General features: G+C 34.6%; 1 protein-coding gene across 19 annotated transcripts in view; it reads right to left on the bottom strand.

Annotated features, from left to right (window-relative positions):
- The window catches only part of Erc2 (ELKS/RAB6-interacting/CAST family member 2), a 932,060-nt gene that overhangs the window by 443,070 nt on the left and 474,833 nt on the right, over nt 1-14,157 (bottom strand). For 11 of the 19 annotated variants that reach the window (XR_004514630.1, XR_004514631.1, XM_033756865.1 and 8 more), the window contains 2 exons: nt 5,185-5,214; nt 3,999-4,192 (listed from right to left, as the gene is read on the bottom strand). Coding sequence is in view for 17 of the 19 variants with exons in the window: in XM_033756865.1 (XP_033612756.1) it covers nt 3,999-4,192; nt 5,185-5,214 (224 nt within the window). In the remaining 2 variants the exon portion in view is untranslated. The remainder of the gene's footprint in view (nt 1-3,998; nt 4,193-5,184; nt 5,215-14,157) is intronic. The other 8 variants (XM_033756868.1, XM_033756870.1, XM_033756871.1 and 5 more) reach the window with 1 other exon arrangement.

The following is a 14,157-nucleotide window of genomic DNA, read 5'->3' as shown; positions in this document are numbered from 1 at the left end:
AGAATTTCTTTAAATAAATTAATAAACATAACAAAAATTACTCAGCAAGAAGAGTGTATAACAAAACAAATAGAACTGCTATCAAGTTTCTTGCATGTCCAATGAAGCTTCTAAAACATAGTATAAAACTTTAGAAATAATACTAAAGCTTAAGTTTAAATTTTGAAGAACACTGAACAGCACCAAGGAAATTGTGTGGGCACATTACTGACCAAATCAGAAGGAAAATCAATAGTTTATTTCTCAACATTGTATAAGGTTCGGTTAGGCACTTTAAATCATTTCTCCGCATCCCAATGTCTGGTAGCATTAGTCCTCTTCCATCCAGTTAATAAAGTGGTATCTTGTTTTCCATTCTGATGTTGTCTTAAGAAAAGCTCCCTCAGGGACCAAACCTCCCTGTGACTAAAGGCCCATTTTAATTTGCCCTGTGCTATGGACAAACACTAGCAAACCTCATAACAGATTTAAGATAATTACATGAAAGGTCACCAGGATGATTCCTCTCCATGAGTGGGATGCAAAAAATTCAGTGGCAGCAGGTCTTGTTTGATAGACTCTATTAAACTCTTTCTTCCCCTAAGGCACCAAGGATTAATTCTGAAAACTTAAATAAAAGTATAAGACTTTGATAGGCACTGTCACATACTACACTACCCCTAAGGTTTAATTAACTATTTGTGCAGCAAATGTAATATCTGGCATTGTTGATGGAAAAAAGACTTCACCCTAATTTTGACCAAATAACAGGGGCCTGCTGAAAGGCCCACCATCTTCCTTGTGGGTAATTCCTGAGAGCAGCCAACGGGCCAAGGAAAACACTTGTAACTGGGCCACTGGCATCCAGTGCAAAAGTTTACCAGCAGAAGTGTACATGAGGTCTATACTAAAGCAATATGCACCTTAAAAAGCAAAACCATTAATAGCTGATGAAAAACATCATTCACATGGAATTTGACAGGTAAATGCATTGTGTAAATGACAGCCACCTGTTATCTGGACTATTCATCGCAGAGAAAGTTCTAAAAAATGGGAAGATTAACAGAACAGAAAGCAAACATAAACTGTCCTCAAGAGAAAAGCAGGTCAGTGTTGGGGGAACCCGAGTTATCCCTAACTCGGGTTCCCTTTCATGTACCTTTCATGGCATATGAGTGAAGTTCTGGCATATTTTAGAATGCAAGTTGTTTTTAAAAAGAGGTTTTTTCACTCTGGTAGGTCATATTACAAGCCAGAGACCACAAACTTACTTCAAATTCAATATTTTGATTTTCCAAATCACAAACTTAATGACAAGAACTTCTCCCTGACTCCAAAATGAAGATATATGTCATACTGCTAAGAAATCTTTAGGACTCAATGTTACAAGGTGTGATTTTTGTACTTTAAGTCAGCAAATGGAGATACTGCCCAATGTGAGAAAGGCTGCCTGACAATTCAAGGAAGACGTTTTGGTCAGAATACACTTGTAGCCCAGCAGATAATGCATCAGAAAGGCAGGCCAAGGCTGAGCCCTCCTTTTCCCAAGACGCTTCCTTCCGGATCTGCAACCCTACCTCTTGAGGGGTCTGGACTGGAACTAGGACTCAGACATTTCCCAGACTACATTGTACTGCTGGGCCCAGGATACAGGCAGGCAGAGGCCTGGGACACAGTCAAGTCCCACCACACATTTTATGAATTACAGCGCCTGGGAGGCATCAGCTTGAAGGAGAGGCAAAGGCAGAGATAAAGCAAATGTGCAGAAAGTACATAAAGATAAATGCCTATAAAATCACTGCTGCTTTAATGCATTCCATATTGAAGAAATAAAACTGAATATTTGTGATGATTTAATGGCAAAAGCGTCCAGCTAAAACCGGTTTGTCCAACTAGACAATTAAGCTATTTGTATGTATATTTTTATAGTAGCTGATCCTAATTTTCAATTACAGTTCTGGGGAGCTGGTTCAGTGCAGGAAAAGCCTTCCAAGCATGGGGTACATCACTTTTCCTCATGAAAACTAATAAAGAAAAAGAAATCCCTTTTTGGCACAGCCATGAGGCTTGCTCAGGCTGGCTGTGTGACTGGTGCTCCTGGCCGAGCTTCGCCATGTTGGTGGAAGGGATCATTCTCAGTAGCTCTTCTGACAGTCCTGGGTTCAAAATCCCAACTTCTATTCTTAGGAGCTCTGCCACCTTAAGAAAGTTACTTAACCTGCATATGTCACAGTTTCTCATCTATAAAAGGGCAATATGATATTTCTGTTGTAAGATCAAATGGCATATAATATTACAGGTCAAACGTGTTTAGCAAAGGACCTGGCAGACTGTGAACATAAAATATACAAATGATATTCCAGGGATTGTGCTAACCACCACTAATATTATTGGTATCCAGGTGAAGTACCATAAGGCTCACTGTTTCTCAGAGCAATAGACTAGATGTTTCTAGTTTCTCATCTTTCTGACTGTACAACCAATCTCCAGAAAGTCACCCAATTTTGCCAGTATTCAGTTTTTTTCCACTAAAAAAAGATATGCTCATAATTGCCCTGTGAATTTATGATGGCTTTTTTGAAAAAAATTGTAGTTCTGAAATATAAATCCAAAGATTTATGTAGATAGATGAACCTCAAGTCAACGGTGTTCCAACTTTTAAGGAGCAAAACACTGGCAGAATATTTCTACATTTTAAAATTAAAACAAAGCCCTGACAGATTTGTATTTGTATAGTTAATTTAGGAAAAAATAAATCATTGCCTTAATTGCTAAGACTAGTCATACTGAATCAAAATGTCAGATTATCATCAAGCTAATGCTGATTATTAAAAGAAATATTAATTGATTTGATGTTTTTATGTACTATATTTGGACATACTGGGAATTAACCTGTCTATATAATACAAAGCCAATTGTTATTGGGAATTTATTTATTTTAGCATTCAACTGTTTGTAATGATGTAAGTATCACACCTTATACAGGATGTAGGTGCTTGCAAAGCATGATACATTTTAATAGGTTGTTAGAGATTCACTTCTATCAAGACCCAAAGCCACACAGCTGGTATAAAGCAGATGCAAGCTTTGAGGCTAGGTCTTTCACTAAAGCTCATTATCTTTCTGTAAGACCACAGAGAGCTACTCCATATGTCTTGAAGTCCGTTAGAGCTTCACAAGTGTCTTGATCAGAGCTGGCAAACATTCATTGATTTATTCAAAATTTGCTGATCTCTTCCATATGGACTAAATCTAGAAAAGATAAATTCTGCCTTATTGCTGAACCAATAAGAAATCCTCAGAGGTTATGGAGTTATAGAAGATTACTCAGGAAATTCTTCCCTTGTATGAAGTATAGGAAAAAGCACCAATAGTAAGCTTATTTTAAAAACCATACTACACATAAATATAATATGGTTATAATTTATCTGCAAATCTAAATATTCTTGGAACTCTAATATAATCCTCTTTATTTTAGAAAGAATTTGTTAGCAAGTGGGCCCTATTCGCGCATATCTATTTTTTAAGGGTTTATAAGATCTTCGGAAAACATAAATCTCAAAGATGAGTTTGTCATGGTGTGTCAAAGGTACTCAAAAGATAGTAACCCCCTCTATCTTGACTGAAAAATTCCTAAATATATTCTTGAATATTCTTTTGATCAAGACAAACTTAAACCACAAATATTCATCTTTCATAGGAAAGAACAGAGGTTTCAGGTAGTCAACATGCCAATTTTTTGGTATAACTTGGTTGGCACAAATGCTAGACAATGAACATCACTCAAGAAAATCAACCGCGTCTCTGCTGAACACCAAAGTATATAATCACTCAAAGATAAGCCAGGGGTCATCATCACGCTCCCCCAAAACACAACATCACCCTTTATCAGACCATATTCTTCATATATAATTTATTTCTAAGGTGCAATACAAACATGCATTCCAACTGATCCCAACCTGAAATGGGCAACTAAGCAATCCGTGTTCACTCACCATTCATGTGGCTGTAAATCTTACCTTTCAAGCTCTGCGATCTTCTTGTCCTTGTCATTCTTTTCATTCTCCACCTCCTTGAGGATCTCTAGCAACCGGTCCACTTCTGCTTGGGCCTTACTGCACTCATCACGGTAGTAAGATGCCTCTTTATCAAGCTGTTTCAGTCGGTCTGCAAACTCGGGGTTCATCCTGGAGTCATCTTCAATATTATGCGCCTTCAACATTATATTTTTAAAGAATGTAGTTAAGACAAAACTTTAAGACAAAAGATAGTGCAGTCACCAAGGGGCCAGAAATTAACTTCAGAGAGAAAATGACCAACAAGAATTATGGGTATTCTGTCAGTAAGAAGGCAAAATGGAAAAATCACATAGCTCTACTACCTTAGAAAATGTTGCTTTAAAATTATATTATAGTTTCTCATGAAGAGTTTTTTGTTTTTTGTTTTTTTGGTACCGGGGATCAAACTCAGGACCTTGCGCTTGTGAGGCAGGTGGTAGAACCACCAAGCTAAATCCCAGGCCTGAAAGTTTCTTTTCTAATTGATTATTTTTTTCCATTAAACACTGCTACTTCTAGCTTTTTCCACCAAGAAGTAGGGGACAAGGTGGATACAGAAACTCGACATCTTCATTTCCGCTCACTCAGTAAGCAGATCTAAGACAATTTAATTCTGAAGTGAAAGGGATGATGATTGAAACCAAATCCTTCCATTTCTAACACGGAACTGAAACAATACCATAACAGGTTGTTCCCCAAGATCTATGAAGGTACGCGTGCAGCCAGGTAACATGTAAGAGACAGATTCATTACTGAGCACTTCATCCTACTGAGATACATCAGCAGAAGATGCAGTTTAAAAGAAGATTCGAAAGTGAGGAAGGGCTTTCCAGCCAACAGTCATACCCATAAATCCTTGTTCTCTTGAATAAATTTAACCTAAACCAGGAGGAGGATGAGCTAATTCATGAACAAGCACACAGATGAGAATTTGCAAACACATGCGTGGGTGGGGGGCAGCTGTACACAGGGGAACAGACACAGGCAACAACACGGCAACAACACTGCAGAATAATTTGCAGCCAAACTATTTGTGGTTTTGTGTGTGTGTGTGTGCATTATGGCTTTTTTTTTTCCCAAAATAAACTTTTGGCTGAAATATTCCCAGACAGATGGAAATAACACTGCACTGCAATGTTTTGCCTACCCCTTGTTTCCCATTATTCCTAATTGACTTCTTCAAACAGCAGGCAGGGAAAAAACAAGTAGTTTAACAACAGTGCACATTCAACAGAGAAAGTTCAGAGAAGTCAGATATGTATATATCGTCAAAATTCACGTGTAAAATAATAAAATGTTAATGACAGATTCAGAATGAAGTTGTTCTGTGTCTTGATATGTAGAGCAGATGTCTACTGCGCTCTTACACACTTTACTTTCAGGGGAAAGACAAGGCAAGCAAGCTATAGCTACTGTAGGGTCAAATGAATCATGCATGGTTAGAAAAATTAATACTAATACTACTGTTAGAACGTTGACATTTTTTGCAATGGTTTAGTAGAAAAAATTCAAAAATTAGTATAAATAAAATAAATTTCTTACTTATGACAAAATAATCATTTTAAAAATAATATTTTGGCATGTAACATATTATTTAAGCATGAGGATAAAAGGGGAATAATATGCATTCAGGGACTACAAGATTTCTTCATTTAAGAAATAACTATATGCAAAAGAACTTGAAAAAATCAGTTTAACATACTATCAGATTATGGTTTACTTTCTTTTACCAACATATCTCAAAAAACATTCATTTAGTATGTACTCTGGATTTCAATATAATAGATTATCAATTTTTTATTATGATTAAAGCAATCTGAAACAAAAATCTAAGCTAATATGCCTTCAGGGTTTGACTCATCTAACACTTTTAAAAACTAAAGTAATGAATATTTAAATTTTCTAATCTCTATTTTAAGATATAGATACTTTATATTAAAAGAAAGTACACCACATACCTACTTCTATTTGTGTTAAGAATCTACTACTTTTGTGACAGAAAAGCTCCAAAAATATACAGTTTTTAAATAGCTAACAAAGAAATCTTCTGGTTAACCTCTTCCATTTTCATATTACTATTATTCTACAGCAGCTAAAAACCTTTTCATATATTTCTTCAACTATCCAATCAATGACATAAACATATTTTTACAAGCATTAAGAGTGATGTAGAAACACTCAAAACAAATCAATAAACATATTTTGGTTAGCTGTTTCTATGTAAAGTTAAAATTCCTTCCCCAGTTCTGATTTTTAAAGATTCATAGATTATTAGCCACTTTGGTTTATCTTGGTTGTTTTTATTGTTATGATTATTATCATTATCACCTTTTAAAATAAATAAGTGGGTATAGGATAACTAGTTGTGTGACTCTAAATCCAGGCTTGCATCTTAGGTCTATAGGCAAATGAATTAGCCTCTCTATGAACAGTTAAAACTAAAAAATGACAAACATGGGGTACATGTTATTCATTTATGTTGTTGTTATTATTATTAAACAATATGTATCCTTGAAATAGGTCTTGCTATATAGCTAATAGGTTTCTTTAATTTTATCAACAAGGTAATATATACCATTGAATGAAGTCTCCCTGTAAGGTTTACAAACAGTACAGTGGGCTAGTGGCAGGGACATGAGCAATCCTTATTTTAGAGCCTTGAGAATCCACAACCAGTTCTCAACACTGGATTAAATTAGACAGGCAGGAAGTCTTTTCTGGCAAATAAGTAAGAGTGGTAAAGGGCTCATCTGATGTTTAAAGATACAGAAAGTCTAGGGGGTAAAAACACAACATCTGAATCTAGACCATAATGCTAATGACCTCACATGATGCTGAAGTTAGGTCATGTTATTAAAACAAAGACCACTGCCAAACTTACAGCTGGCTTGGTGTCTATTAGATGATACTTGCTGGTGCTAATGATTTTTTCTTTTAAAATGAATAGTCTCATGAACACCTGTGAGTTAAATATATCTACCTCTATCATCTACATATCAATATCTATTGGTGCCAGACACAAAATTTATATCAAACCACCTTCAGTGTTTGTGCCAGGATTCTTGGAAGAGGTTTTAGGTACAGGTGTATGTAAATATATATCACTTTTTAAATGTTTACACTAGGTTTAGGGTGTAGCTCAGTGGTAGAGCACCTTGTGGTATAGGCAAGACCCTGGGATCTACCTCCAGCTCAGAAAAAGAGAGAAAAAAAAAAAAAGTCATATAAAGATGTGAGAGCAACAGCTGTTTCTTTGGTTATCTCTAGTGTCATGTGAAGACAGTGATGGAGTTTCCCATAATTGTGAAGGCATATAAGTCCCAATCCATCCTAAGTACTGGAGGAAAAGTCTCCACAGAATTTTATAAAAGTAATAGATAACCAATTCTATTCAGCATGAATTATATCATTTGAGAATACCTGAAACTTTTAACCAGTATAGCATGAGTGTGTTATACTGAGATCTATAGATCAACACTGCAGTGATACTACACTAAAAATACAGAAGGAAACTGAAATGGGGCAAATGCACTCTTAAAAATGCAAAGGATACAACCTCCTCTAAAAATGGAGGAAAGGCAGCACTTTATTTATACTTAGTTAATACATTTGCCTTTTCAAATTACAGCAAGCACTCTTTAGTCTGGCCTGGCAGACTAAACTCTTGATGGGAATCAAGGGAGGTAAATAAATTTAGTTTAATGCACTTTAGACATGACAGGAAAATATTTCCATAAATTATTATCATAACAAATTCCTACCATGGGATCATTCAAATCTATTCAAGACTTGAATTGCTAAATGCACAGTAATCATCTCCTTGAAAGGATCTACAGGTCTAAAGTTAGCTCTTCCACATGCGTGGTGCTTGCCCATTCAGTTCTGCTCAGACATACCGACTTCCCATCTTCATCACCCTGGAATCAAATTCTTGAAAATGCAGATGGGTATGGGTTTTCCTTCTTCAGTATTTATTTATCATGAATCTCTCCAACAATATTGTCACTTTCCAAGTACATGTCACCAGTCATTAAAATCAAAGTATTATCAATAAGCATTATTTTCTTAATGGAGAAGTTTAACTTTGCCGATTAAATTGAGCTGTTTAAAGGCAGATCTAAGGTATTTGGTTGTGCTTCAAAATATTCCTTGAAACTTTTAGAGCAACCCTTGAGACCATCTCATGAAAACATGGAAAACTGGGGAATGACATTACAGAAATACCCATATTACGTATTAGATCTTTAACTTTTAGGGTCTCCAGATTACGTGTCTTGTATTTCCATATGTAAGGAAATTCCTTCACAAATGGAAATAATTGAAACAAAGTTTCTTAATGATATGGGAAAGCCTCAGCATTTTGATGTGAACTGACCTGAAAGCCTGGATCAAATACAAAGAAAAATCAAGCCAATAGTTGGGATGAGTAGTGTACTCTGCTACCTGTCCATTAGTTTAATGAAAGTAGAACTACTTCAGAAAATAAAGCCAAATTTCAGATTATGCTATAAATAAATTAAAGAAGCAAAATGTGGCTAAAGCTAAGCTGCAGGTTACAGACACAAAGTAGTGTATCTCGGGTTTATGTGTACTTAACCTTATAAAGATCGGTCACTGATTATTTTCAGGGAAGGACTATCTCATCATTCCAGATCCTTAGGAAGGAAGGCATTAACCTCGGTCCAGAAACCTGCTGCAGTACAAGGCAGGGAATGTTCCATTATTACATTATATAACATTCTCCCTTAGAAATGGGCTCTAAAAATTTAATAAAACTTATTTTCCTCAGAATAAATAAATGACTGCTCGTGACCCTAAAGAATAGGCAGAATGTTATTATGATTCTGTTGATGTTTCATTCCTGTTGCTTCTGGGTTTTAGTAATAATTTGATAAATTTACACACTGTAAAAATATGACACAATTGCAGCACTTTGCTGGTTTAGAGTCCATTGACAGTGCTTTAACACGCCTTTCATAGCTTAACAGTAGAACAATTACATAAACTATTTTCAGCATTGTTTTTATCTCAATCTTCAAAACATAATTCTGTTATGAACAAATGTTATCTATTAAAATAAAGTTTCAAAAGATGATTAGAAAACTATAACACATTATAAAATTTAAATTCATTTCAAATGCAATGAATTAATGTAAAGCCTAGTGACAGGGCCTAAATAATGCATTTGGAAACTAATAATGATATACCTTGAAATATTATACTTTCTCATTTAAAGAAAATAGTTACTTCATTATTAGGATATGATAATTTAATTTAAGATAATTTAAGATAAATACGCCCAGATTATGTACAATTTGCCTATTAAGATAATCATTCCAAAAAGAATTTTCTTATAGATTGAAACAAATAGGATATGTAGAAATAAATATGAACAAATACTCAAAGTAAATTTTCTTATGTCATACACACAAAAAATAAAAAGAACCAAACTATACATTCAGTATACTTCAAGATCCTCAAAAAACTGTGGTTATTAACGTAATTCCTTTCATCTATGGAATTTCCTAAAATCAGCAATATGGAGAACCTGAGGTAATTATCCAAATGTCCTAAAATATACATTTTCAAATACTAAGTGTTAAATATTGCTTGCATTCTTTAGATATTTAAAGCCCAGATCTATTGAAGTAAGGGTGTGTACATGTGTATGTGTGTGTGTACATACGTATTTGCACATGTCGTATGTGTGCCCTAAGTTATCTCTTAAATAGTTGTGATTTTCTACTGCGAAACACTATTCTAAAAGTGAATCAAATAATTTTCGGAAACAGGCTAAAAACTTCATAAGAAACTGCTAAGCCTAAAAAGTTATTGTGAAAACATTAATAATTCAGACTATCATGTTCCTGGGATTGCATAGTTCTGTAGTGATATATAAATCAGGAAGAACTCACTGAATATTCGTAAGACTGTTTTTGTCTCTCCGGAATGAAAAAATATTGCCTCATCTTTTTAGTCTAAACCCTTATGTCAAATATAAGTTCTGTAAAAGATACGTTCAGAGGAGATGAGATTTCAAATGGAGAACGACTAGCTGGGAGGGGATGCAGGAGGGAGACTCTTGTGGGGAATATCAGAGGGGGCTCGAGGGCACCTTAGCCAGTAGCAAGGTTACCGACAATGCCTTGCAGCAAGGAGGATACCATAAAAAGCACCAATCGAGGGGATCAGAAGTGCTAAAGATTTATTAAAAATTTATGAAAGACTTCTTGATACCATCTCTGAGCACAATAGGACAAGAGCAAAAAAGATATTTGAGACTACTGAAAAACTATATTATCTGTTTCTAATTAAGAACAAAAGGAAGAAAAAGGACTCACTGAAGACAACCTGCACAGTGTTTACAATGAATGACAAAGCTCCTCCAGGACTGGAGACGGCAGTTAAGCTGCAGAAAGGTTACTATTATAAGAAATAATAAGAATACAAAGGCAAAGTTTTAGGTTCCTAAGAAACAGCCCTGACTACCAGGATAATAGAGTGACTAAAAATAAAAGGAGAAGAAAAGTAAAAGGCCTTTGACATCTTCTTAATCTAGGGAAGAAAAATACAGAAAGACATCAGAGTTTAATCTTTGTTTACTCTGACAAAGAACTGACTGTAAAATTATGTAACAAAAATAACTATAGTATAATTCAGAAAAAATGTGAAATGTAACCATATTAAAAACAAACACAAATAAAAAATAAAATAAAACAAATAAAGAACAATCAATGAAACATCCTAGGTACTAATAATTGGTTGTACACTACTGTTAAAAAGAAATATCACAGGCTTATAATAAGAAAATATAAAAATATTATGAAAAAATAAAAGTTGTACGGAGTTTATGATTAGGATGGAGTTGTATAGAATTAGTACAACTCAAATTAAAATAATTAAAACAGCCGGGGATTTAGCTTAGTGGTGCTGCCGCCCACCTCACAAGCACAAGGACCTGAGTTTGATCCCCGGTACCAAAAAAAAATAATAATAATAAAATAAAATAATTAAAATAGTGCTTTTTAATTGAAAAGGTGATCCTAAGCTTCATTTGGAATGATAAAAAATTATAGGCCAACAAATTTAGGATGAAATTAAAAGTAAAAATAAAGTTGGATGTTTCTCTAGATGTTTAAAAATCTTGTGAAGTTCTAATCATTAAAAATTTGACCCAACATACAAGAACTATTGATAAAACTGAGCAGTAGCTCCTACATGAGGGCTTAGAATACAATAAGTGCTATCAAGATCAATGGGTAAAGAGAAAATTGCTTGAAAAACAGTGCTGGGATAATTGAAAAAATAGAACCTTACTTGTCTATATTAATAAAAATAAAATAAATGTGGATAGGGCCTGGGATTTAGCTCAGTGGTTCTGTCACCTTCCTTGTACACACAAGGACCTGAGTTCGATCCCTAGCACCAACACTAAAAAAAATGTTTTGAAATAAATAAATGTGGATAAAGGGCCACAAATGATATACAAGTAGCATTTAAAAAATTTTTTAAATATATGTAAAGCAATTAAAAAATGACTTCAAAGAATATAAGGCAGTTAGGAAATCTTTAAAAAGAGAAACACAGGTCAAGAACCTAAAAATACTTCTTACTATATATAGAAAATTTAAATAAAACTGCCACATATATGACAAAAATTCTATATAAGGCCTAGACGAATACATATAAACCAATGAACAAACCACTAAACTCAAAGGCAAGTACTAAGAGGACTTAATTTAAAGAATAAAAATATTACGCACTAATAAATGAATTTAAAAAACCCAAACTTCATTAAAGAAAGGAAAAGTTAAAAAGAAAAAAAAATCTACCTAAGCATTGGCCAAATGTATGTAAAATGACAATTCTAATACAGTCCAGGGTGTGGCCACATTTACTTGATGCTGGGAAAATGTCCCTGAAGTAATTTAAAGTAATTTATTTGAAATGTAATACAGCAGGGACTATTGGTAGCTTTTAAAATGTAGTGGCCCAGAAAATTATTATATGTAAATAAAAACAAATGTAAAGAAATTAACACAGAACGATATTCTTCAGAGCATTATTTATGTTGCTGACAAAAGGAGGGGTTTGACCAACATCACTGGACTAAATAAATAAGCATCATACTATACAACTATTAAAAGAATAGTTAGATAAAAAATTCTAATATTATTTAAAATACCATGTAACAATGAATAAACACTTAACACAAGGTGAAGAGAAAGAGTATTATATAAGAAAGAAGAAGAGGAGGAAAGAAAGGAGAAGAGAGCAAAGAAAAAAGAGAAAGGAAAGAGGGAAAGAAGAGAGCAGCAACAAGAAGATGCCTGGGGAGGAGCAATCCCTATGTTCCGCACGATTATTATTCCTGTGCAGTGAGACGGCCACTATTTTGTTTTCTCCTACATCCTTCTACATGTTTGCAAATTCCCTACTGCGACCATATGTCATTTCGATAACTTGGAAAAACAGTCATTTTTTAAAAGACTATTAGGGATAGGAAAATTCATCATGCTGCATCTCCATCAGTCCACAAAAGAACTGGCCCCGAGATTATCTGCAGGCAAAGGCGGGTAGAGTAATGAGTGGTAACTCTATCCCCAGGCTGCCAAATCAGTGGAGTGGCTTAATTAATGTGGACGCTGAGGAGCAAAGACTTTTGAATTAGTCACCAAAAGAGTGAAATCTTTGTTTCTGCATATTCGAGACCCATCGCTGGGCTGAAGTGAGGAAGATGAAGTGTGCTGTCATGTCACAGATGTGTCTAAAAGTTAACAGAGTTATTTCTTGATCCTATCTATCCTGACAGGCACAGTAAACTCCTACCATGGTCTTGGTAAATTTTTGGTGCCACAGGAACAAATCTATTTGCATCTGTCCTCCACACTCCAAACCGTGACATATGCAGATTGTGTTCCTCTCCCTAACTAGTAAGTATGAAACTATTTCCATGGGGTTACTCTATACCTCTTTAAAAACAATCTACAGAAAATACACTTGTTTTAGGGTGGCTTTTCCAGCCTGAAGATAGTCCAGTCTCATTTGTCTTTTTTCACCTCTCCACTGTCTTCAGCCTGCTTATTAACGTTTTCATTCAAGTGCTATGGGACAAAAAGCTTGGATTGTTTATGTTTGATGCTGTGCTAAAACCTGTACCCGGGAAATGAAGTTGCTCCAAACTGGATTTGGGAATTTTGTTTGTAAAGGTAAAATTTGTTGTAAAGAATAAAGGGTAGAGATTGAATCTAAGCAAGTACTCCAAGCACCTTGCTCATCAGCCTGTACCTACCCTGGCATAGTGGCTTAGCGAATGAAAATGAATTATTTCCTTTATCCACGACATTCCTTCTGGAAATTTAGAAATAGGAGCTAATGAGAATTCATGGCAGTGTAGATGCACCTGGTAAGCGATAAATTCCAGTCACCTCTACGTTACTCCCAGTAAGCCACTTCAATTAACAAAACAAAAAAGCACCCTTTTTAAAGAAACAAATAAATTGCTTTATATAAATGTACAAATGTCATTAAGATAAAAATATCTGTGGTAGCAACTGGACCATTTTACAAATATTCATAAAAGATTCCTGTTTTTTTACTCTATTAAGGTACAATCAGAATTGCTATCATCTGTTATTAGGAAACTACTTTATGGTTTGTCCTTAGCTAAATGACATTTTTAGCTCTTACAAAAAAACCCACAATGTTAAGCATTTACCCACTTCAAAGAGTATGGTCTTACTTTTAAATATACTCTCAATTTAATGTCTATCTCGCAAATACAATATGCATTGAGTTATTTGCAATTTTACAAATGCTATTGCTTTTAGCATAGATTAGTCCATGTTTGAAGTATCTGAGGAAAATTTCGTCAGCCTAAATATTCAACTGACATCTGTTTTTCTATAGACTTGGATTTGAAGTTAAGAATAAGATGAGCTAGGAATATTTCCTTGAGTTCTTAATTTTAAATTTCAAAAGAAATGGCAATGGCCTCTGCACAGGTCATTTCTTTTGACAGAATGGAAATGGGAAAAGGCTAATAAATACTTTCAAAAAATGAGCTAGGAATATTTCCTTGAGTTCTTAATTTTAAATTTCAAAAGAAATGGCAATGGTC

Source organism: Fukomys damarensis, unplaced genomic scaffold (assembly GCF_012274545.1).
Source record: "Fukomys damarensis isolate Sample0158 unplaced genomic scaffold, DMR_v1.0_HiC HiC_scaffold_28, whole genome shotgun sequence".
Classification (NCBI taxonomy): domain Eukaryota; kingdom Metazoa; phylum Chordata; class Mammalia; order Rodentia; family Bathyergidae; genus Fukomys; species Fukomys damarensis.
Note: the sequence above shows the minus strand (reverse complement) of the source record. Positions and strands in the feature narration are given on the sequence as shown.